The 26175-nt window shown below is 42.7% G+C and overlaps 1 protein-coding gene across 1 annotated transcript; it reads left to right on the plus strand.

The window, feature by feature from the left end:
* The first annotated feature begins 15176 nt into the window (after positions 1-15176).
* On the plus strand, positions 15177-25928 carry BCL10 (BCL10 immune signaling adaptor). Its single transcript, XM_080800174.1, has 3 exons — positions 15177-15625; positions 21769-22057; positions 23830-25928. The coding sequence occupies exons 1-3, from the start codon at positions 15251-15253 to the stop codon at positions 24183-24185; spliced, it is 1020 nt and encodes a 339-aa protein (XP_080656300.1). The 5' UTR covers positions 15177-15250; the 3' UTR covers positions 24186-25928.
* Positions 25929-26175: the final 247 nt, after the last annotated feature.

The raw sequence follows: 26175 nt of genomic DNA on the forward strand, positions 1-26175 counted from the left end.
TTTCAGGGACGACTGCCAATTCCTCCTTTCTCCTCTGTCCTCCTCTGAGCATTGTGCGTGTGCATGTTTTCATGTCAGCTTCGTAGTCCTGCAAATAAAAGCCCCCTTTCCTGTGTTTTCAGCAAACTGAATCAATTCCAATTTTCTTCTGGGCTTCTGTATGTTTAGTGTGTGTGCTTTGCTGGACTGTTCCATTCAGCTTCCCACTCTGTTTCAAAGGCATCTAAGATAAAGTGCAATATGCTGGAAAGGAATTGAACTTTCTGAGTTCAGAGCCTCCTCCCTCAGGACTGCAACAGCTGGGCGGGTGTCTAAGGGGACTTGGCATGTAGTTGCCTCCTCCCTTGGGCTTCCATTATCTTCCTAACAACCCTTTATACTTCCTCCAGCCGTGTACCCACCATCTGTATTTTCATGACTTGCTCCTCTGTCTTTCTCCTTACCTACCCTGCAAATCCGCCAAGGCAAAACCTTGTCTTATTTTTTGGATCTCCTCCAGCTAGCTCCTGACTCCTAGTGGGGGGGAACCTCAGTTACTATTTGAGGAAAGGGAAAGGAAAAGAAAGAAGTGAGGAGCTCAAGAGGGGCCGGAGTCCATAACACCCATGCATATGGCAGTATCTCTCTCCAGAAAGCTGTCCCCACACTACACTTTCTCATGGCCAGCTCCTTCCCTTCTGTCACTCCCATGTCCGCTCAGGGTCACCCCCTCAGAGTGTCTGCATCCTTCCTAAAGGAATCACCGAATGGACACACATGAACACACACACACACACACACACACACACAGTCATCTTCTATCTTCCTTCCCTGTTTTGTCTATTTCTGACTCTTTTGCTATCTGAAATTATTTTAGCTGCACGTTTAGTGATTGTCTGTCTCCAACCATTACAATGTAAGCGCCAGAAGTTACCTTCGCTATAGTATCTTAAATAGTGCCTGACATGTGGTAAGTACCTAGAGAGTTTCAATGGAATGAATAAATGAAGAAAGAGGGGTGCCTGGGTGGCTCAGTGGGTTGAAGCCTCTGCCTTCGGCTCGGGTCATGATCTCAGGGTCCTGGGATGGAGCCTCGCATCGGGCTCTCTGCTCAGCAGGGAGCCTGCTTCCCTTTCTCTCTCTGCCTGCCTCTCTGCCTTGTGATCTCTGTCAAATAAATAAAATCTTAAAAAAAAAAAAATGAAGAAAGAGAAGGAGGAAGGAAGGGTGTGTCTCCTCCTCCCCCCCATGCCCCATTCAATCAACTTTTTTTTTAAATTTTTTAAAAAGATTTTTATTTATTTATTTATTTGACAGAGAGAGACACACTGAGAGAGGGAACACAAGCAGGGGTAGAAGGAGAGGGAAAAGCAGGCTTCCCGCTGAGCACGGAGCCCAATGCAGGGCTCGATCCCAGGTCCCTGGCAGGCAGACGCTTAACGACTGAGCCACTCAGGCACCCCTCAATCAACTTTTTTTAAATGTAGAGCAATGAGAACCTCCAGGGAGAAAAAGGAAACTGTTCTTCTGCCCTTTGCTGACCTGCCCCCTGGCTCTTCAGTATGGGCAGCAGGGTCCAGAAAACATCTGGGTGAGAGGACAGGTGAGGAAAATGAGAAATGTGTCAAGCCGTGTACCCTTCCAGATGCAGGGGAAGAATGCTCTAAGGAATGTGGTGGACCAGAGATTCAGAGCTGTCCTGGAGAGGGTTCCAGCCACACTGCCCGTGTGCAGTAAGGGACCCGCCGAGCTTCCCATTCAGAAAATGGGAACACGGTTTGCACAGACTCCCACAGGCAGTTTAGATAGCTCAGGGCACCCATGAAGAGGTGGCACAGTGAGGCCTCAGAAGGGCCTGGAGTTGGCCCTGGAAAGCCAGGAGCCAGAGGCTGCAACGTCGCTGTTCCGACCGCTACACTGTCGTCTCTCCGTGGTTCTGCGTGTCCGCTTCCTTCTCTCACGGCCGACCTCTCACAGGAGCCAAATATGGCTGCTCAGCAGTCCCACACACCCAGTTCCCTGTTCCAAGGTGAGAATCTGATGGCACCAGCTTGGGTCAAGTGTCCACAACCCTTCTCATCTGCTGTGGTCTGGGGTCACTTTGTAGGGGCATGGCAGCCAGTGGGGTTCAGAAAATGGACTATGTGGCTGAGAATCTCCCCAAAGGACATTTACCATCTTTACCTTAGCCAAGAGGTGGTTTATGTACTCCAGACTGATAACATCTGAGAATGTTATCGTCATTTCTTTTCAAATATCCAGATATTTTCCATTTGTTTTCTCTGTCATTCACCCGTCATCACCTAACACTGGGAGCAGAAAATAGAAAAGGCCGCCCTGTGAAATGTGTGCTGGGTCAGTAGGGCATGAAACACTTGTTCCAGAGTTCGTGGATCTGAAGCAGCCATTATGAGTCAATGACAGAGAAATGTTTATCGCCCTCAATTAGCCTAAAGAAGCCAAGTGTGACAGAACTCCTGTGGGCAACTTTCCATCTTCCTCTTTCATTGATTCTGGGCCTAAGAAAATAACTCCTGGAATGTCCAACCCCTTCAAAAGAGCAAGATGGTGTATCCTGAATGCACCCAAAGCATACTCTTCTTTTTTTTCCCTAAGATTTTATTTATTTATTTATTTGACAGACAGAGAGCACAAGTAGGCAGAGAGGCAGGCAGAGAGAGGGGGGGAAGTAGGCTCCCCGCCAAGCAGAGAGCCTGATGCGGGACTTGATCCCAGGACCCTGAGATCACGACCTGAGCTGAAGGCAGAGGCTTAACGCACTGAGCCACCCAGGCACCCCCCAAAACACACTCTTTTATGGGTAGTTAGGAGGCCAGCTCACACAGCCTTATGCCACTCTCGCTGACTACTTCTGACTCATTGAAATGGCTTGCTGGCTAGTGAGCCCAGGTGTATGCAGGTGTGTGTCCACCACTGCCCTGGCTTGTGAAGAGGTTTGGGGCCAGTTCTGTTTGGTTCCACAGGACTGGTTCCCCAGGTACGACTCCATGAAGACCGTCTAGGTGATCAAGGTTTTGATCCTAGAGATTTGAAATGTTCTAAACTACTGGAAGTGGGACAGCTGAAGGAAATCCCGGGGCACAGGTCGTTGCTTTCAGACCCAGCTAATCATCACTGTGACTGTAGCCAATGAGCATTCCTCACCACAGGTGAACGGGACTCCTAATCTAGGTCCTCAGGACTGGTGGAGGTCTCCGGGCTTGTGAGGTGCTGGGCCAGGGGCCATGTTCCAGCGGAGCACAGCTCTCTCTCTTTCTGTTGTTGAGCTCCTTCCTCTCTGTGCACCCACCCCTCCCCCCACTCTCCTGCAGCCCCCCACCCCCCAAGGCCATCTGTGGAATCTTTAGTCTGGGGGCAGAGCTCTTTCTGTGTCACACCTGTATCCGTGACTTTTGAACTTAAACGTTACTAATTCGCCTCCTTTATTCTCTGCCTCAAGAGGAACATCCTTCTCCTAGAAGCACTGCGTGACTCATCTAGTTTTCTGGCCTCGGAGGAAGATCTTCAAGGTGCAGGTGGAGAAGATCAGAGAGTGCAGAGTTTGAAGGATGGTGGGTGTTGAGGGGTGAGTGAGAACACAGAAATGATTCCTGAAAATATTAACCCATTCCATTTGGATTAGGCGTTGTGCCCATAATACGATGCTTGTTACTATGAAGTTTTGTGTTCTTGCTCACGTGGTTTCCTGCAGGGCTACACGACAGACAAGGGGACCTTACCCGGAGGGGAAAGCAGGAAAATCAGCTGGAGTTGGCTTGGTGCTACACGGCGCGGGCTGACCTGCGCGGGTCCTGCCTGCTGCAGAGTTGACTAAGGGACTAGATCTCGAGAAATGTACTGATATGAGGCTTTACTTCCTTTGGTTTTTTGAAGACCATCATGCCAGACCTCATGGCCAACAATGAAGGTATGTTTTTCCCTTAAAGGGTGTCCTTTTGATCATTTTTGGGTAAAGCTGACCTAGAGGTGAGTGAAGGGGAGAAAATAAGCAAATAGCTTCTCCTTTTCCCTGGGGTGAGTCAGACCGAAATTCTGAGGATGAGCGTGAGTGAAACCCTCCTGTCTGGGGAGGTGGGGTTTGTTGGCTAGGAAGGCCTTTCTTATGGGAGGTAGAAATGAGGGAGCATACCCCCACAGAATGTCTCAGCACCCACTGTGCCTTACGGGCCCCTACCTAGTAGCTTGGAAGCACCCTCTGCTCTGCACATGGCAGCCAGAAGTGCCGGGGACTTAACACTCCCCCGGGGAGTGTCAACCAGGGATGGTTTGGAGCAATTGGATAAATATAACCGATCTCTTCAATCCTCAGGACAATTCTGAGACATATCCTACACCATCACTGTCCAATAGAAATGGAATGTCAGTCATTGCAATCATCACGTAATCCTCATGTAATCTTACATTTTCTTGTGACACATTTTAAAAAGTAATAAGAGGCAGGTGAAATGAATTTTAATAAAATATTTTGTTTAACCCATAGATCTAAAATACTATCGTATCAACGTATAATCGACATAAAAATGGCCAACGAAATAGTTTACTTTCTTGGTACTTTTTTTTTTTTGTATGTTAGAAATCCAACGTGTATTTTACATTTAGAGCACAGCTCAATTCTGATTAGACACATTTTAAATGCTCGGCAGCCACATATGACTGGCCAGGCCAGTGCTATACAGTCTCTTGAAGTTGCTGAGGCCAAATGAGCCCCAGTTGCCTGCGGTGGTTAATCTTCATATTGATGCAGCCTACTTAGACTTCCTTCCCTTCTCCAAATGACTTCTGCAGTCCTTAACAGTGCTGCCTGAGGTCGCCTGCCAAATACTACTGGTGTCCATATCTGTGCCTCTGAGTCAGCTTCTGGGGACCACAACCCGAGACACGACAGAGCTAAACCTCTAAGCTCTAAGGGTAGCCACACTCGTGTTAGCTGTTGAGCTGTTCTCAACGTTGAACTTTCCTTCTGCTATTTTTACATGCGGGTAAATACTTGCTTAAAGTTACAGCAAAGTGTGTTCTATGCTGTGACAACTTGAGGGAAGGGTCTGTCTGTTCTTGAGCCTCGAGAATAAAGGACAGAACAGTGTCCCCTCCCCTGAGGCCAAAGTGGAGGTAGCAGTAGCAGGACCCATGGAGATAGCCATGCCCAGCAGGGGGCGGTTTCATGAAGGTCACCAGCAGCAATGTAGGCTAGGGCAGAAGAACACATGGGATTCATTTGCTCTCACACAAGATGGTGGTGGAGACCCTCAGACAGGCCAGAGGACGGTCTCTAGCCCTCAAACCAAGGGGAGGGTGTACCAGGTATCACAATTTTATATTTAAAAGGAAATTTAAATTTCTGCAGGCATGGGTGGTAAAGCCTAGACACCTGATGGCTTGTTAGTTAAGTCTCAGTTTGCTTCTTCAGTCAGGATGACTTCAGAGAATCCTCCATCCGTACCTCGGAAAGAAAAACAATGGTAGGTTGAGATGTAGATTGATTGAAGCACTATTTAGAAATTCCTCCGGGAGAGGTGCTTCTTTCTAAAATAGGTGCATGCTTCTAGGAGTTAGAGCATGACTTCTAATTATGTCAAACAACACTGAACACATAGAACAGTTCTATCAAGGGGACACTTGGGTGGCTCAGTCAGATAAATGTCTGCCTTCAGCTCAGGTCATGATCCCAGCGTCCTGGGATCAAGCCCCGGGTCGGACCCCTGCTTAGCAAGGAGCCTGCTTCTCCCTCTCCCTCTGCCTGCTTCTCCCCCTTGCCTGTGCTCACTCTCGCTCTCTCTGTGTCAAATAAATAAATAAAATCTTAAAAAGAGAGAGAGAGAGAGAACAGTTCTATCAGGGCATGGAGCAAGGATGAGAGAACAATTTTATGTCAGCAAACACTAAACTATCCTTAGAAGAAACCTGACCCCCAAATGTCTGTATGTATTAACAAAATATTTTGGTTTGTATTGACCTAATGAAAATGGAAAATTCCTTCTTACTTATCTGTACATCTCTAATCCTCTTAAGCAGAATAGAACTAGCTGTTTTTCTTGGCATATTTTTTTTTTCTCAAGCCATCATCTTCACCAAATATAGGCCAATATATGTTGACTTCCATGAGCCAGACATTAGAAATGAACAAAATATCTCACAGAAGACTAAAGCTTCAACTTTATATCCTTACCTTCTAAAACCATGTAGCCTTCACTACCTTTTCCAAAAAGTGTATTTAAAATGACAACAGCAACATTTAATTTTGGCGTCCAAAACACACGCTATCGAAATTACTCTCTCTAAGGTTACCAGTGACCTCCTGTCCTAATAAACCTAGCCAGGAATACGTTTTCATTCTACTTGAATTTTTTCTGCAACATTCAACGTATTGAACAATACTTTCTTTGTTTACTCCATGTCAATAAGCATTTACTTATCACTATAAACTGAGCACTGTTATAAGCACCTTAGATACATGGGAAAATAAGAAAAAGACTTGTGCCGTCCTGGAGATCACATTACAGTACGGGCAGACATCATTAAACCATAGGCCTCTGTTACTGATAGTTTTTAGAAGTTGGACACCAAAATGTCTTTTCTGAACAACCAAGGAAAGGTCTTAGGCTTTGGAGCCTGGAGAATGTGAGTCAGAGGCTGGAAGACGAGAGAAAACTGTGGGGTGATGTGTGATTTTCACCTAAAGTATCCCCAAACAGTCAGTAAATTTGTAAGCATCACAAGATGCCAAGTGTAATTGGATTTCTTATGGAAAACAGATCTGGGGTGTTGCTTACATCTGGGTCTGGCGACTCTGCTGGTTCTCTCAAACCCACAGCCTCTCCCACTCCTGGCACCATTTTATGAGTTTAGAGCCTCAACCTTCAAGGTGCTCTCCCTCCCGAGCTCTAGACTTACTCTTCTCTACCCCCAACCCCCATGTTGCTGCCTGAGTGATCATTCCCCCAACATACAAATCAAATCCTGTCAGTGCCTTTTTCCTGAGTCAGGCCTTCTGAAATTGGTAATATGTTTACCAAAGTTCCCTTGATAAAATACACACCGAGAGACACAGGTTCATTTGTCAATAGAGTCATACTTAGAAAAACACACTGGAGTAGTTTTTTTTTTCTTTCGAAACAAGAGTGAAATGCTCTTCCCATTTAAAAAGGGTTGACATGCTTCTCACTGCTGTAGGAACGATCTGTAGTTAAACAGCAAAAGATTCTGAGAAACTGCGATGGTTGCTAGAGCTAAGCTAATCTTGACCTAGGTAATCCCAAGTGGGGGTTTGGAGGTTTGGAGAGCTGACACCTAGCAGTTTAAGGCATGTGAAGCTGGTTCATTGCCCAGACGTTCAGGAGCTGCAGGTTAATCTTCACATCCAGCAGCCTGACATGACTGAAGGTAGGTGTCCAATGTCCAATCAGAAAGATGGGATTAAGTTTTGCTTCTGCTCTGAAAGTAGGTCCAGACGGTGTGGGTTCTGCTCAGGGAGAACCAACAGCTGGAGAGGCAGCCTAGGGGCTGAGTTTCCTCAAGACAGCATAGTTGGGGGAGAAACAGCAAAAGGTGGCTGAGGGGAATCGAGGTCATCAGCGAGAAGGTTCTGACAAGCATCAGATCTGAAGGATGACTTAATAATGACAATAAGTCTCAAGAATAACAAAAGCAATTAATTGCTAACATCTACTTCCCACTTGGTATAGCTGAGGAATTAAGCATGTAACATGCATTCAGTCTAGGAGATGAGTGGTTGCTATTTCTTATCCTTTATATGTTACTATTTCCCAACATTCCGCCTTTATTCCTGCTCTCCTCACATATTTAAACTTTTTTCCTGGGTGGATGAGAAACGTCGGGCATATAGCAGTTAGGAAACTTGCCTGAACTTGAACAGTAAGTGGTTAAGGAATGACTCAAGGCCAAGTGAAGTAAAGCTGAAAACCAGACATCGAGGTGTGAGTCAGAGACCACAAGATGGAGGTCAGGATGGAGCACAGGCAAGGAATGGGTGGAGGCAAGTGGGTTAGAGCTAAGGTCAGGACGAGTTATAGAACTGAATTCTCCTCTAGCTGCGTCCTGGTGTGTCACAGAAGTGAGAGGAGAGGAGCCACGCAGGACTGGATGGGGATAATGGGAAAAGCAAGCCAGCGTAAAGAAGAATGATTATTTTATTTTGCTTCCTTTCATTCCATTGCGGTAAGAACACTTAACATGGCATCTACCCTCCGAACAAAATTTTAGGTGCACGATGCAGTATTGTTAACTACAGGCACAGGAACTGTACAAAAGTTCTCTAGAACGTATTCATCTTGATTAACTGAAATTTTTTTTAAGAGATTTGTTTCTTTCTTTTAGAGAGAGAGAGCACAAGTCAGGGGTGGGGCAGGAAAAGAGAAAGAGAAAAGGAAAAGAGAAAGGAAAAGAGAATCTCAAGCAGACTCCACACTGAGTGTGCAGTCTGATGCGGGGCTTGATCTCACAACCCTGAGATCATGACATGAGCCAGAACCAAGAGTCGGGTACTTAACCGACTACACCACCCAGGTGCCTCCATAACTGAAACTTTTTATGTACTGAATAGTTAGCCAGTCATTCAACATGTATTCATTGAACACCTACTGACTTAGTCCACAGAGGCGGCTATAACAGATTACCATTGGCCAACTGGCTTACAAACACATTGGAAATTTATTTCTCACAGTTCTAGAAGATGTAAGACTGAGATCAGGGTGCCCATGTGGTCCAGTTCTGGTGGGAGTCCTCCTCCAAGTGGCAGACTGCCAACTTCTTGTTACATCTTCATGTGGCGGGAAGAGCAAGGAAGCTCCCTGGGTGTCCTTCACAAGGGCACTAATCCCATTCAGGAGGGCTCTCCCCTCATGACCTAATCCCCTCTCATAGGCCCCACCTCCTCATATGCACGATGAGGATTAGGATTTCAACATGTGAGTTTTTGGGAGACACATTCATCTCAAAAACCTACCCTATAGCAGACATGGTTATAGAAGCAACATTGAAAAAGTAGATAAAACTCTGTCCTTACTGAAGTTACAATTTAGCTGAATAACAATAGATTGAATATTAAACAATAAAAACAGTAAATCCGATGTGTTGTGCTGTCACAACCAGCTCTCTCCAAGGAAAAATCCTGGTGGAACAGGATTTTAAAAATTAGGGGTAAGATAAAGAGAAAAACGACTTCCGATCCTGCAGGCCAACCCCCTTCCTCTGTTTAGCAAAGATTCCCAAGGTCCACGTGGCTCTGGTAGTCTGAATATGGTCTCCCTGAGGCTTAGGGTTAGAAGCAGTTTCAGAATCACTGAGGCTGGGGTGCCTGGATGGTTCAGTCATTAAGCTTCTGCCTTTGGCTCAGGTCATGATCCCCGGATCCTGGGATCAAGCCCCGCATCGCGCTCCCCGTTCAGCGGGAAGCCTGCTTCTCCCTCTCCCATCCACCCCTGCTTGTGTTTGCTCTCTCGCTGTGTCTCTCTCTGTCAAATAAATTTTTAAAATCTTTTTAAAAAATCACTGGGATGAACCACCTTGCCTTTTACCTTCCTGTTTGTGAATTCCCTCACAGAAAAAGTTATCTGGAATATGCTTGAATACCTTGCAGGAAAGAAGACTTCGTGTTTCTCAACTCAGTCCACTCCAGAGAAGTTCGGCTTTGGTTTGGTTTGGTTTGGCTTGGCTTGTCCTATACTGATCCCCATTAGAGTTCCTGTTAACCCTGAGTCCAGCATTAAAAGTGTTTTATGTTCTCAGTGTTGGATTACCCACAAATTGATTGGGTTTAAATGCCTTCTGGATCACAGTTTTTCACACAATGCCCTGGGAAGCCCTGAGTATTGCTTCACCCTGGGCATTTATAAACTACGCCTTCAAAATTCCTTCCCAAATTAAGCCTCCAATGGAGGCCCGCTTGGAGTTTGCAAGAACAACCTTCCTTCTCCTTCTGTAATCTGTATCTAACTCCCCTCACTGTTGCACATGGATCGTCACACCTCGTGGGTCTTCAGCAGGATTAGGCATTCTCATTTCCAAGATTCCTTCTGTATACTCCAAGGGGCCATCTGACAGAACCAGGCCCTCTGAGCTCTGTTTTGTTACCATCACCATCTCTTCATTTACCAGAGGAGAAAGTCCAAGTGTAGAAACTCACTACAGACTAAGAAGTCCCTTGGCAGGAAGATCTTGGAAAGCAGCAATTAATTCGGGGCCTACAAAAACCAGAGGGCTCTCTTTCCTGCCAATCTTGGGATGTTCTCTTTCACATTGAGGGAGTTGGACAATCCCATGATAAGTTTCCTAGCTTTTCTTTTTCCTACCTCAGGCACAGAGAACAGACCTGAATGCCTTAGATCTTTGCCCTTGCCCCAGGGAATGTTCTTAGCTCCTCTGAATCACAGGGCATAATTCACAATCACTTGGAATAGAATTCATTGCTCAACATGCCACCTGGTATCTGGTAGGAAGTGTTGGAAATAAATCATTAAATAGCAGTTCAAGTACCACCTATTAAAGACCGCTGGTCCAGTTTAAATATACCTCTTTGACGGTGCCTGGGCGGCTCAGTCAGTTAAACATCTGCCTTCAGCTCACGTCATGATCCCAGGGTCCTGGGATTGAGCCTCGCATTAGGTTCCCTGCTCAGCAAGGAGCCTGCTTCTCCCTCTCATTCTGCTCCCTGCTTGTGCTCTCTGTCTCTGTCTCTCTCTCTCGAATAATAAACAAAGTCTTAGAAAAAAATCTAAATATACTCTTTCATGTTGTCTTGTCAGTCAGAAATGCTTTCCTCTTCCCTCCCACTGCATCCCTATAATAGCTGCCTTTATTGAGTGTTTATTAGTTGTTCCCAGGTCATATAGCTGATAATTAGCAAATCTAGAGTCCAACTGTACTGAGTATAATAGTGTCTTCACAAAATCTATGTTCCCTGGAACATGGGAATGTGACCTTATGTGAAAACAATGTCTTTATAGTTGCATTTGAGTTAAGAGACTTAGAGTGGGCTTAAGTCCAATGATTAGTGATGTTATAAGAAGAGGGAAATTTGGAGACAAAGAAACAGTGGGAAAACAGAGAAGGCCAGGTAAACATGGATGCAGAGATTAGAGTCATGTTTCCAAAGCCAAGGGATGCCAAGGATTTCTGGCAACCACCAGAAGCTATGAAGACACAAGGAAACAGTCTTTCCCAGAGTCTTCAGAGGGGATACGGCCCTGCCAGTTTTTAACTTTTAGCCTCTAGCACTGCAAGAGAATACATTTCTGTTGTTTGAAGTCACCCAGTTTGTGGTCATTCGTTAAAGCAGCTCTGGGAAACTAACACACCAGCCTAAGTCTGTCAGATGCCAACCATCTTCATATTTAGCCACTATGACATGCTGTCTTGTGTTTGTAGCATCTAAACTCTATCTTTCATGGAACCTTTATCAGATGCCTTGTATTTCATGGTAGGAGACAGATGGTTCACCTAGAACTTGAGGCAGGAATGGAGGGGCGTGGGGAAAGATCAACTTATTGCAAGGTAGAGAATGGACAAGGCTATTTCTTGACAAGGTGCCCAATCCTTTACAATTACGGTCTGACCATGTGGTTTAGCAGAGAAGGGGAAATGTGTCTGCTTATGAAGGAAGTACGGTGCACTAGAAAGAAAACGGGACTGGGAACTGCAAGGCCTGTCATGAAGCAGCTTTGTGATTGGACACATGATGTTCAGATGTGGCTGCTTTGATACAGACTATCAACATGGGAACTTGAGACATGGCCTCAAAAGCGAACGAGTAACCTCTCAGCTTTAAAAAATTCCTAATCTCCTCACTCAGTTCCTCTCAATCTCTGATCCTCTCTCCATAACTCCCACTTCTGACACATAGCATACACTTTTTAGTTAAGTGTAAATGAGTAAAGAACTGTATACTGAGGACAGAAGGAGGTTGGTGGTGTCAGAAATGAGATAATGGTCAACAATAAGGAAAAAGTCAGATGGATAAAAAGAGTCATGAAAGAAGCCTTAAGAATCAGAGATGTCTGCCAGTAACATTGGGTAACCAATAGTGGTAACACAAGGCAATGTGGCAGAATAGCAATATTTATCAAATCTTGGTAGTAAATATAGATGTTTGTAATATTTTTCTTTATAGTTTGGTGTGCTTTAAATGTTTTGTTTAAAAAAGAAAAACAGGGGGGCCTGGGTGGCTTAGTGGGTTAAGCATCCAACTCTTGATTTTGGCTCAGGTCATGATCTCAGGGTCATGATACTGAGCCCCACGGGGCTCTTGTGCTGGTGTAGAGCCTGCTTGAGATTCCCTCTCTCCCTCTCCCTCTACCCTCACCCCCACTTCTCTTTTCCCCTCCCCCATTCACAGGTATGTGTGCGTGGGCACTCTCTCTCTCTTGAAAAAAAAAAAAAAAAGAATAAAAATAAACAGATAGGGGTGCCTGGGTGGCTCAGTGGGTTAAAACCTCTGCCTTCGGCTCAGGTCATGGTCCCAGGGTCCTGGGATTGAGCCCCGCATCGGGCTGTCTGCTCAGCAGGGAGCCTGCTTCCTCCTCTCTCTCTGCCTACTTCTCTGCCTACTTGTGACCTCTGTCTGTCAAATAAATAAATAAAATCTTTTTAAAAATATAAAAAAATTAAACAGATAAATAATAATAGAACAACAGAACAATAACCATCTCCTAATGGTTCTATCACAACTCATGTGTCACCTTGGCATCATTCAAATCACTTTACTTTGATGGATGCTGAATCCACTCCTTCATGAGCAGACCTTGTATGGTTGTGGTCAAACAGTTCATTTCCACATACAGATGGACCAATACTTTGGAGAGAAGTTGTGGAAATATATAGGAAAATATGTCTCCTTGGGCTCTGTACTCCTGCTCCTGAGAATTTATGGAAAGGAAATGATAATTCAGAAGAAAAAACGATGGAGAATACGTAGATGAAAAATTGGGAGACAAAATTGTTTACAACAATGACAAATGGGGAATAACTTAGGGTAAACATGGGGGAAATGCTCACCACCGCTCCCACTCTGGTCACGCCACCCTCCTCTTTCCCTAGATCACTGGGGTATCCTCCAGCTGTCTCTGCATCCACCCTTACACCCACAGTCTACTCTCAGCAGCCAGGGTCACCCTTTTGAAAGGAAACGAAATCACATCCCTACTTCTCTTCCAAAGGTTCCCACCACCCTCGCTGTTACTAACCCTGATCTGAGCCACCACCTCCTGCTGCCTGGATTTTGGAAACAGCCCCCTAACCCTTTCCCTGGGCTTTTTGGGGAGACGGGCTGTTTTGGAAACAGCCCGTCTCCCCTTTTCCATCTTCTTTCCCCTCAAGACAACAGTGAAAGTGTTCCTTTTTCAAATCATAAATCGGATCATGTCACTCCCCTGCTCGGAACCCTCCAGTGGCTTCCCGTTTGACTCAGAGTACACCCATATGACTCAGAGTAAAGTCAGAGTACACATTTATAGCAGCACATAAGGACCTCAGCTCCTTCCCAGTCCCACTGGATATTTTTCGTAGGCTGTTCCCTCTACTCCTAATGTTTTTCTCTGTATGTCCACATGACTCATTCCTTCATTTCCTTCACGTGGTAACTTAAATCTCCCCTTCTCTGTGAGATCCTCACTAACCACCCTGATTTAAATATTACCACTCCAGCACTGAGTGCTGAGTAATGTAGAGAATTGTTAAATCATTATGCTGTACATCTGAAACCAGTAGAACACTGTACTTTAATTATACTTAAATCAAGAAATTTTAATGTTAACATTCTATATACCCTCATCCTACTTTCTTGTTTTGTATTTTATCTTAGCATTTATCATCTTCTAACATAATAACTTTACATATCATTTTCCAAATGTCTATCTGCCCTGCTCCAAAACACATGTATGTTAGAATTTAAACTCCAGAAAGAAAGGAATTTTTATCTATTTTGTTCGTAGTTCTTTCCTCAGCACCTAGAACAGTGTCTGGTACATAGTCGGCATTCAGTAAATATTTGTGAAATGAAAGCACAATTGTTAAGTAAATTGGGTTATACCAAGATGAGGGAAGATTAAGCAATCAGAAAAAACTGGACTCGTACTGTGTATCAACATAGGAAAAGACATATGATGTAATGTAAATGTTAGAAGCTTATGATGCAACCTGATCTAAACTACATTGGTGTGACTTTGGCAACATTGTTCTTTTCTGGTTCTTTTGCTTTCCCTTTCCTTTAAATGTTAGAGTTCCCAAGAGGTGTCCGCCTGGCTGACTCAGGGGGTAGAGCATACAACTCTTGATATTGGGTTGTGAGTTTGAGTCTCATGTTGGGTGTAGAGTTTTCTTAAAAAAAAAAAAAAAAAAAGTTGGCATTCCCAAGTTTGTCTTTGTTCCTCTTATCATTTCTGTCATCACTTCAAACACCATCCAGTTTATTTATCATGTTGTCCAAACATGTCTTGTGCCCATGCTGTGTTTTGAATTTCTCACCCACATTATTCATTATTCATGTTGTTTTGTACACACCTCTATTAAGAGTTAGATACCATTCTGGAAATAGTTGTCTGTTCATCAATCTCCCCCCATAAAAATAGAACTCTTCCAGGATAAGATAGCTAGGACATATTAGTAAGGACTCAATGTTTGAGTCATACAAGATAATAAATTGAGTTCATACTGTGTGCCAAGTACCTCTAAGAACCTTACATATATAGAATCATTTGATTCTCACAGCAGCCTTGTGAGAGGCGTAAGCTAGACGTATCTTCATCACACAGATGAACAAATAAGGAAACAGGATTATGAAAAAGTGACCAAAAAAGTATGCAGACGTTAAATTAGGTATTAAAACGAGAGGATTATAGGTGGTTTTTCTTACAAAAATTTATTTAATGTTGTAGTTAAGCGGCGCGTGTGCCTCGTGTGTACACGCGCCGGTACCTGCACGCGAGCAAATAGCCTAACAAGTCAGTGGGTTAGCGCAGCACCCGGAAACTGTAGGGCAGAGTCTGGGAAAAGGGGCGGAACCCAGATGTACTGACAGGCTGAGATCCGCCTCCACCCGTGAGCAGTCTGCGAAGGCGGGGCGTGCGGCGGGAGGAGCAACGGGCCACACCCACGGAAACGAGTCCTGACTGGGAGGCCAACCGGCTCCTCCTCGCAAATGACGTGTGGGGGCTGTGGGCGGAGCCACTCCTGAAAGGATCCGGCCGGGGGGCAGGGACAGGCTTGGCCCACTGGCCGTCACCGATTGGCTCCCTCTGAGATGGGGCGGGTTCTAAGACTGACCCCGGTTCGTCGGGGGGCGGAGCCTGCGCCTAAGTCTCCGGGAGAGGAAGGAGCGCCGCACGGAACCGGGCTTTGGGACGGCTGGGTCTGCGGCGCCCTCGGCCCCAGAGGCGGAGCCGGAAGCTCTGCGCTTTCGTTCCTGCGCCCCTCTGTTGTAGAAGGGGCAGTTCTCTTCCTCTCGACCCGTTCCGCCTGCCCTTCTCCCCCTTCACCCGCAGGCCCAAGTCCCCAGCCTGGCCGGGCGGTGTTGCCGGAGCTCCCGGACCCGGAAGAAGCACTTACTCCCTCCTCCGCCATGGAGCCCACCGCGCCGTCCCTTACCGAGGAGGACCTGACAGAAGTGAAGAAGGACGTGAGTAGTACCACCTTGCCCAGGCGCCGCCCAGGGCCGGCGGTCGAGGGTGGGCTGGGGCAGGCTGCGGCCCGGCGGGCGAGGAAAGCGGAAACCCGGAGTGGGAGTCCGAGTCGGAAGAGGAGCCTTCGGGTGGAAGAAGCGGAAGGTCCAGGCACCGCAGGACGGCACCCGAGGGACCTTAGTGGCAGTGATCCCTCGTGACCTGTTAATCCACGTTTAAAATCGCTAAAAGCAGGGCTTGGATTCCTGAAACCTTGTCCACTGGAGCGTTTCTTCACAGTCAGCTCTTGCCCGCTCTTCACTGGTGATTTTTACCCCCACTGCGCTGTGGATGGGCGTTTTTGGGAATCGACTGCCCAGGTTCATCTTGAGCCAGAATCCTTAGGCTGATGGCTCAACCTGGAGCGAAAGCTGGACCAGTTAAAGGACCCCAAGCAGTGGAGCAAATATGTGAAACTTTTTATAAGGGGGGTTGGGGGAAGCTCAACAGCTGAAAGCACAACCTGGAATTCCCCTAGTAAGCAAACGCCCACATATTTAAATTGAGGGGTGGGAGGGCATGTAGCCAAAAATTAATTTACAGGTAAATGCTGAAAATATTCAGTACCGAAATTATGGTCTTTTGCTTGGACGCTGCAAAACTGCCTAAATCTTGATACTTAACACTTACTTGTTACGGTATTTCTTGTTTCTTTTGCTTCTAATTACTTGTTTTGCTGAATGAGACCTATATGGGTACCACTGAAATAACTTCATGTCATTTCAAATTAAACACAGAACCTCAACAGAAAATGAGTTCCAGTTTAACACTTTAGTACTTATACAGATTCATATTTATGAACTGGACAAGACAGCATACTTTTAAATGTTCATTTACCTTAAAATTTTCCCCTTTCCCTACCTTGAAAAGTTTAGTACACTGTACTCATGATTACATAATTGCAATTGGCGTGACTCATTAGTAAAAGGAAACTGGCTGCGTATGACTGGGATTTGTGCCTTTAGCTTCCTCATTCAGCAGATTTTTGTGGAGCACTTAGTGTATGGAAAGTACTCATCTTGGGTCTAGAAAGATACAAAAAAAGGACAATCAGCCCTCTTCTTTATAGTCTATTTGAGATAAGACTGGGACATTGATAACTACCATAGAATATATGAGTGTTGTCTTATATAAATTTGTGCCAGTAGACCCATGAACTTTAAGAGCTAGGCCTGTGGTGTTCCAGATTCTTTGTCACACAAATTGCAGTGTTCCCATTTAGTTTTTACAGCAGCCTCTAAGGGAAATAATTGTCATTCCCATTTTGCAGCTGATAACAAAAGGCTGTGAAAGGTTACAGGTGAGCATAAATATAAAACCTGTACACAGACACAGTTGTTAAGTGTCTTCCAGGTCTTTATTCATTTTTTTACTATCAGTTCATTGATATTATCCATCTCTATGATTTCAATTTACAGCTGTATCAGAAATTCATAACCTTGGGGAATCATGAGTGGATTTCAGGAGGTCTATGGAAAAAAAAGTATATGCACATTTTTTTCCTTAGAAATTTTTTTCATGCTATTTTCAAAATGGTTGATGACCTCAGAAGGCTTTAAAATTATCATGCATGTATTTGGACTCCCTTCTTTGTCAACTCTAGGTCCTATTTCCAAATATCTACTGGAAATCCACTTTTATATTCTGCACACTCCTTGTCTTGTCAAAAACTGAACTTTTTATCATCCCTTCCCCAAAGCGGCTTACTGTCCATGGCAGTATTCTCTGTCTTGATGGATAGTATACCACTACCACCCATCCTCCTAGCAAGTCCCACTTTTTCACTATGCTCTCCCCCCACCTCCTCTAGTTGTTTACCTCATCTTTTGAGTTGAATTTTGTTCGGTTTCATAAATAAGAATTCAAGCTGCTGTGAGGCATGCATGATTCTAACAGGTCAAAAATTAAAGACTAAGACACAGTCCCAGTTTGAAAAGAGCTTGATTTCTTGGGAGGAGGTAGATGGACATGAATTAATAATTTCAAATTACAGTATAAGTGCAGTGAATTTTCCATTCATCTGAAACTATCTACTTGACACTCTGCTTCAGACATACAGGTCATTAAGGTTGAAAACGAATATATAATTGCAAATTATGGTAAGTACTATAAAGGAGACAGACAGGTACTGAGACGTAGCAGGGGAAATCTACTTGACATAGGATGGTCAGGGAAGGTTACTTTTAAACTGGTTGCTGAAGAATATGACAGAACTGGGGGAATAATATTCTAGGCAAAATAGAATTTGCAAAGGACCTAAAACAGGGAAGACCTTGGTGACTTGGGGAAATTGAAAACACAGGCAGAGGGTGCCCTGGGATGAAGTTATGAAGGTGAGCTAGAGCCAGTTCCTGAAGGGCCTTACAGATGGCAATAAAGCGTTAGGATTTTTTCTCCCCAAGTGTACTAGGGTCTATTGAAGAACTATGTTATATTTTTAGTTCCTCTACCTATTGTATGGACTGAGGAGAGCAAAAGTAAGAAGAGGCAAACCAGGGGCACCTGGGTGGCTCAATTGGTTAAGCTGCTGCCTTTGGCTCAAGTCATGATCCCAGGGTCCTGGGATTGAGCCCCGCATGGGGCTTCTTGCTCAGGGGGGAGCCTGCTTCTCCCTCTGCCTGTGCTCTCTCTTTCACTCTCTCTCTCTCTGTGTGTCAAATAAATAAATAAAATCTTCAAAAAAGAAAAAAAAAAGAAAAAGAGGGAAACCAGTGAGGAGATTGTTGGAATTTATATAGTTGAGAGCTGATGGTGATTTGGATCAGGGTGAAAGCAGTGGAAATGGATAGAACAAGCGAATTCCAGATGCATTTTAGAAATAGAAATGATAGGACTTGGTGATGGATTGAGTTGAGAAAGAGTGGGATCAGACTGGTAAGTGAAAATGTCAAATCAGCAATTAGACCTACAAGTCTGAAGATCAGAAAGGAGATCTACGCTGGAAATATAAGTGTAGGATTGAATGAGTTCACCTTGGAAGTTGAGAGGTGGAAGGGAAAAGGGAGATCATAGGGGAGTTTTATAAAGTGAAAGGTTATAGCCCCAAAGGTGGAAATAAAGCCAGGGGAGTGTTGTATTCATATAGGACAAGAAACCAGTATTTCAAGGAAGGAGTGAGTGGTCAGCTGTGTCCATGCCGCTGAGAGATAAGATGAAGACTAACAAATATGAGATTTGACAGTGAGGAGGTTATTGGTAGCTGAAAAGAGTAGTGACACAGATCGGAAGTGAATTGGGAGATAAGAAGTGGAGTCGTGGTATATAGACAAGTGAATTAAATGCATAGGGTGCCGTGAGGACAGAGGAGAGGGGTGCCTAACTCCTTTTGGGGAGTTTAAGCAAAGCTTCCTAAAGGAGGTGACCACTGTGCCACATCATAAATGATAAATAGGGACTTGGGGTATGAAAAGAGAAAAACAAAGTAATAACACAAAGAACTAGGGAGTGACGGACAGCAGTTTTTAGGTAGAACATAAAGTACCAGGACAGGTAGAGGGGGTGATAGATTAAGCTCCAGAGGTAGATAGGATCCAAATTACAAAGTACCCTGTCTCCCATTATCAAACAGCTGTTATTTATCGAGTACTTACTGTGTATCAGAGACTGTCTCAAGTCTTCATATTCACTCTCCTACTTAGATCTTCCAGCAGTCCTGCAGGGTAAGTGTTTATCACTATTTTATAAATAACCCAAAGCTTAGGTTACTTGTCCCAGCTCTTACAGGAGTATATGGCAGATTTAAGATCTGAACTGAAGTTGGCCTGATCCAGTGCCCCACTCCTGGCCTCTCAACTGTTCCGCCGAAGGGAAGGACTTTATCTTCTAAGTTAGTGGAATAAAACCAAGTTTTAAATTTTTACAGAATTCACTGACAACATTTCAATATTAGCAGAATTCACGTAACACTCCAGATTTCCATTTTCTCTTGAAAAATCGGAAGATCTGATAGATGTGTGAAGGAGAAATTTGAGCAGGAAGAAAGAAATAGGAAGTACAACTAGGTGTCTTGTTTGTTAATAGTCCATGCAACATCTGATGAAGACCTGAGTTAAGGCAGTGCTAATAATAGAAATGAAGTAAAGGGGCAGATTAGATAAACGTAAGGGGTAAATTGACAGGACTTGGTGGGTGGGTGATCAGATGTGGCAAGTGAGCAAAGGAGAGGAAGTGGAGGATGAGTGGTAGGTTTATTGCATGATTGGATGGACGGTGGTACTCCCAAATGAGTTAAGAATATCAGAGGAAAAGGACAGGCAAAGATAACAAATTTGGTTTTGAAGTATCTTTGGGCTAAGTCTAGAAAGTCTTGATCACATACACAAACTTGGCGATAATCAGCATATAAGTCGTAGAGATGACAACGGAAGAGGTTTTTTCCAAGGAGTTCAGTTTTGAAATCTATTCTCTCTCTCCATCCGCAAAGCTTAAATTCATGCACTCAGCATAGCTTATGGGAAATATTGCAGCAGTCTCCTTACAGTTCTCCCAGTTTTTGCTCCCCCCAGTCCTCTGCAAAAGTTTTTTAATTGCTTCTTATTTATAAACCTTTGATGACTCTTGTGGCTACAGTGAATTGTATGTTCCTCAACATATTATAAGATTCTTCCATAATCCAACCTGTTTCCTTTTCAACTCAGTTTCTTACCACTGTTTCACATGCACCCTGCATCCCAACTACCCCCAGACTTGTTCGTATTCCCCTCTGTGCATCTTCATGCTACAAGTATAGCCTCTGTAAATTTCCCAGATCATGGAGGTATGGTTAGTTGTTTACTCTGTGCTTCCCCAGTACTTGTGGGCTGTTTTTGTTTTTGTTTTTGTTTTCTGTGTCATACCACATTATCTTATAATTATTGGCTTGTGTTTGATACTACTCTCCAACTAGACCATGTGCCCTTTGTGTACAGGATTCAAGTCTTGTTCATCTTTGTATGCTCAGCACTCTGCATATTAGGTGTTTAGATATTTGAAATGTTTGCTGTGTGAATAAATAAATGAATGTGGAAGTTCTGTGGACTGAGAACTATGAGAACCCTTCACCCAGCCTACTTTCCTGCCACCACATACTGGGATACTTGCAAGATCTTCCATTGCCTTTAGCTAGCTTGTTCGTGATAACTGTAAGTCAAATTAGTCATAATATTTGTTGACGACTTACTGTGTACCAGGCACTTTTCTAAGTACTTTACATTTATTATTTTATTCCTCATAATACTCAGATGAGGAAACTGAGGCACGGAGGAGTTAAGTTACTTACCCAAGATCACATATCTAGTAAATGCAAGAAGAGCTAGAATACAGTTACTGGCATCAAATTATTAATGCTATTTATTGGGACCCACATCAGCTTTCTGCTAATTAAGTTCCCTGAGGTACTTCTCAGATCTCAGCCTGTTTTCTGTGATTTCCTTTTCCTCGTTTCTTTAATTTCGTCCAACATTCACTATTTCTTTAGCATACTCCCCCAGTCCCTTGCCCACTTCCCTTCTACCAGCGGACCCACTGAATTAGGGTATAGTCTTTCCAACTGACTTCAAAGATAGACACATTGTGGACTCTTACGGTTTTACTCTAGGAAAGACACTCTTACTCTAGGATAGAAACTCTAACGGTTTTACTCCAGGAAAGTGGAAAATTTACAAACGTGAGAAAGTTATAAATTATGAGGCCTCACTAAGTTATCCTCTTTGGTCCTGACTAATCCTGGATTCCTTGTTCAGTGGTAACTAACATGGAAGCCTCTGCTCTCATCTTTACCCCTGAGGTTGGAGGCCCTGAGCATACCTCCCTATGTCCACAGACACAGGCCCTCTAGATTCAGCCAGTTTCCTCCTCATAATAGCCTGGTCTTGGTTTATAGCTGTGAAGGTGAGATTAAATTAAAGCAAGACAGAAGCTGCAAGGAATGTTTAGTTTAGGACCTACTTCTGTTTACTTGGCCCTTGTCTTAATAACATGGATTTTAGTAGGCCTGAGCCTCCTGACTTCAGTATGTTTTCCCCCACCAGTTAAGATTCCTAACTAATAATCAGTCACCTATGTGATTTCCTCAAGTGTTGAAAAAAAAAACAAAACTGAAGCACAGTTTTATGTCTTTTAGGCTTTAGAAAATCTGCGTGTATACCTATGTGAAAAAATCATAGCTGAGAGACATTTTGATCATCTACGTGCAAAAAAAATACTCAGCAGAGAAGACACTGAAGAAATTTCTTGCCGAACATCAAGTAGAAAAAGGGCTGGAAAATTGTTAGACTACTTACAAGAAAACCCCAAAGGACTGGATACCCTGGTTGAATCTATTCGGCGAGAAAAAACACAGAACTTCCTGATTCAGAAGATTACAGATGAAGTGCTAAAACTTAGAAATATAAAACTAGAACATCTGAAAGGTAAGATATGTTGGTGTCCAAGAATTCATTTAAATGCGACAATGCTTTTAAAAGTAAAATGTAAAACAAAAAAACCCAGAAATGATTGTTTTGTTTTTATTCAAAAAGTTTCAGCTTCAGAATTACATTTTATTTACATTTTTTTTTTTTACCTTATGTCATTTCATTGGAAGAATGGATTATCACTCAGTGTTCTGTTTTTTTATTCATTTAACAATACCATTTATACAAAACTTCAAGAAAATCCCGGTATACACATGTGTTTGCTTCTGAAGTCTGCAGAATGTAAGATCGATCTATTCAGAAGTAACCCCTGAAAATGCACATCACACATGAAGTACAATATATAGGCAAAGTATTTTTAAGTCCAGCTCTGATAGTTCTTCTTCTACCAGTTGATCACAGAATGAAGTGGTTAGGATATGCTTGTAAGAGTCATGTCCTGTAAGTCATCCTTAACTTTAAACACTAGAGTCACACTCAGTCTGGCATGAGGAGAGAGGCGTGGGAATGGAAATTGATAAATGGCATAGCAAATTCACTTTCTGTGCTTCACCCTCACCCTGGAGCACACATCACTAATTGGAATACCACAGAGAATTTCCTGCACTGTTTAAGTCTCCTCTCCCCACGAATCCCATCTCTCTCTCTCTCCCTGTGCCTTTCTGTAGCACACTTAAATAAATAAATGTGCATGTGATATAGCTGTCCTCCAGCTGTTCTGGGCACTCGGGATACAGAGAAGAGTAATCTAGGGCTCTGCCCTTAAGAAACTCTGTAAGCCCATATTGGGGCACCTTAGAAGTCTCCCCTCCTGAGCCATATTTTAGAAAAAAGTTTCTATAGCATGGAACAGAAATGCTGAATGCATTGTGAAGTTGAAGAGCTAGTGGGGAAAAAAGTGACATATAAATGTACTTTATAGACATCACAGATTTGACATAAAATTTGTCAATTCAGGAGGATCTGTGTCTCCAGATGGTTAAGTTAAATATTTGCTAAAACTAACAGAAAGATAAAATTTGTGTGTGTTTATTCTTTCACCCTGAGGCTAATTGTTAGCTATACCCATTGGATGTGGTAAAATTCTTTGATCAGAGCAACCATTGTCATTTAAGTAAAGTGTTAATTTGAGAACCAGGACATTATTTGATGTGAAGAGGAGACCTGGATTATAGTTCTCACTTTCCCATGAGGTAGTTCTGGAATGTTGGGCACTACTTAACTTTGGGGCCTCTATTTTTTCGTCTCTACTAGTAGAAGCTATCCCAGAGGACCTCTGAAATCCCTCCTACTTCTAACACCCTGGGATTCAAGAATCCATAATTGGTATTAATTAACTCAGAATTTTAGCATATGCTCTGTTTAAAGTTTGTTTTTTAATTGGGTAATACATTTTATGCCGGAATGCTAAAGAATATTAGTTGTGACAGCTATTTCTTATTTTATGAAAAATTTTAGGGGCTACTTAATTTTTTCCAGGTCATTCAGTATATAAGTATGTAAGGATACAAATTAAATGTGAATTATAGCATGTCATTTCGTTTTCTTGAGACTATTTCCTTATCTAGGAAATAAACATAATGATATACTTCATGGTTGTTGGGAAAAGCAAATGAAACGTGAAATGGATTATGGCAGAATTTATAAATTGCTCTTTAAATCTTGGTTGTGTGGTAACTAGCTTGTAATCTTTAAAAACTTACAAGATGGGTATGGGCTCAATTTTTTAAGTTACTTTTTTCATTTACATCTGAATAATTTTATTGTAGGACTGAAATGTAGCAGCTGTGAGCCTTTCCCAGGTGGAGCTACAAACAACTTCTCTAGATCAAATTCAGATGAGAGTAATTTCTCTGAAAAACTGAGAGCATCCACTGTCATATACCATCCCGAAGGAGAATCCAGCACCGCCCCATTTTTTTCTACTGAGTCTTCTCTGAATTTGCCTGTTCTCGAAGTTGGCAGAACTGAAAATCCCACCTTTTCTTCAACTACGCTTCCCAGACCTGGGGACCCTGGGGCTCCTCCTTTGCCACCAGAGCTGCAGTTAGAAGAAGAAGGAACTTGTGGAAACTCTAGTGAGATGTTTCTTCCCTTGAGATCACGTGCTGTTTCCCATCAATGACAGTTTACAGCCTTTTATTTTTTTAATAACAACAAAAAATATTTGAAAGTGTATCAGTCTTTTTATAAAATTGCTGTAATGACAACATTTGATATATGTCTTTTAAAATGCAGTGGAACCTATACTTTGTCATTAGACTTTTTTTAGGACAAAAGAAGCATACTTTGAGATAGTTAAAGAAAATCATGTTGATCATGTGCTTTTCAGTGTTTTCTATTCTTTGCATTTTTGAGGTCTCAAGTGTTTTCACATTTCTTATGTGAAAGACTAACTTTAATTTTTTATGTAAAGACTAACTTTAATAGGGAACATTTTTCTATTTGAGAATAGAGTCTAAGGCTGGGAATAATGTCTCAGTGTATTTGTACTAAAATTTTCACAGTTTCATAGTCCTTTCCAACTATTCAGCAGTAAATTTGCAGGTTAAGCTACATCTATATGGTAATAAAGCCAATCACTAACAGGAAAACTGCTAGTGTACTGAAAAGAATCTCCCAGTCTCTTGGGCTTAGAGACACTTACAGAGTCCCCCTCTGATGCGGAGGAAAATCTAAGGGAGTTTGAACCACCTAGGATATCAGTTTGCCAAAATACATTTCTTATTAACCTTACTAATCAATACAGTTTTCTTAGGATTTTCACAACCTTTGCTTTTTTATTCCTACAGAAAAGCCTCGGCAAAAGCCTGCGATGGCGTGTAATTTGGTGAGATTTTAAAAATATTTTTCTGTACTTTTCATTCTCTTTTAAAATGAGGACCCTGTACAAGTTCAAAGAACTAGAGCAAAATGTTATATGTGTGTATCTATGTGCCAGTTCTGTCTTTAATACTTTTTGGAACAAGTGGGCCATTAGCCTGATGTGTCTTTTTATCATAACAGAGTTTGGCTAATTTTACACCTTTATAAATTTTATGCTGTCATTGTTTTTATTTAAATTATAATTCTGCCTATTTTCTGATATGTGTCTCATATATTTCCATTACTTTTAAAAAGCAGAGATGGAGATATGCTATTAACAATAAAAGTTTTTCAATTATAGTGCTATTTTTGGGGGAAGTTTCAGGTATTTCAATAGGAAGTAAATACCTAAAATACTTTTTTTATATGTGCCAATTTTTATAGAAACATTACTTCAAGTTGTGAGATCAAGTTGCATTTCAGGATAGACTGATGCCTTTATCAGTCACGAAGAAGATTGGCATATTCTTCAGATAAATTTTTTTCAAGCCTGAGTGGTTTTTGTAGTGTAACATTTTCTAAAGATTATGGGAAGTATGTTTCACCTTCAGTGAGGCATAAGAAAATAGTGGCATTACATTGAAAGAAGTCTCGTTAAAAAGCCGAAGCAAGCTTTTCATTTCATTAATAAAATAAAATTTGAGGGGCGTCTAGATGGCTCAGTGGGTTAAAGCCTCTGCCTTCGGCTCCAGTCATGGTCCCAGGGTCCTGGGATCTAGCCCCGCATCGGGCTCTCTGCTCAGCAGGGAGACTGCTTTCCCCTCTCTCTCTGCCTGCCTGCCTCTCTGCCTACTTATGATCTCTGTCTGTCAAATAAATAAATAAAGTCTTTGGGAAAAATAAATAATAAATAAATAAATAAAATTTGATATGTGGTTACTTTAAATAGAATTTACTCAGAATCAAAAAGAATTTAGATATGCTGTATCACTTACATTTATAGTTTATAACACTGAGTTCTCTTTCAGGCTGTTAACTATACAGACAATAAAATTAAGGTTTTAAGAAACTTAGCCTTTTGGGTTTTCTGAATCCTATGGAGTCAATTTTTTTTTTTTCCTTTAAATACTGAAAACCACCTGTTGCTGAAAATACATAAACTAGAAGGTCAGACTGGCAGGTTCTTGAATGCAGGAATGAAATAGTTACTTTTTACAGGTGCCATATTATCACTTCATAGAAAAACAGTTGTGAGGTCACTTTTAAAACTTTATCTTAATTAATAGACTTTATTTTTAGCATGGTTTTAT

The sequence above is a fragment of the Martes martes genome (genome assembly GCF_963455335.1).
Source record: "Martes martes genome assembly, chromosome: 4".
Lineage (NCBI taxonomy): Eukaryota > Metazoa > Chordata > Mammalia > Carnivora > Mustelidae > Martes > Martes martes.

Excerpts from the sequence above, each read along its gene's own strand:
- BCL10 (XM_080800174.1), top strand. The coding sequence starts at position 15,251 with ATGGGGCGGGTTCTAAGACTGACCCCGGTTCGTCGGGGGGCGGAGCCT. Across the intron at positions 15,626-21,768 it reads TGACAGAAGTGAAGAAGGAC|GCTTTAGAAAATCTGCGTGT; the intron begins GTGAGTAGTACC and ends TATGTCTTTTAG. Across the intron at positions 22,058-23,829 it reads AAAACTAGAACATCTGAAAG|GACTGAAATGTAGCAGCTGT; the intron begins GTAAGATATGTT and ends ATTTTATTGTAG.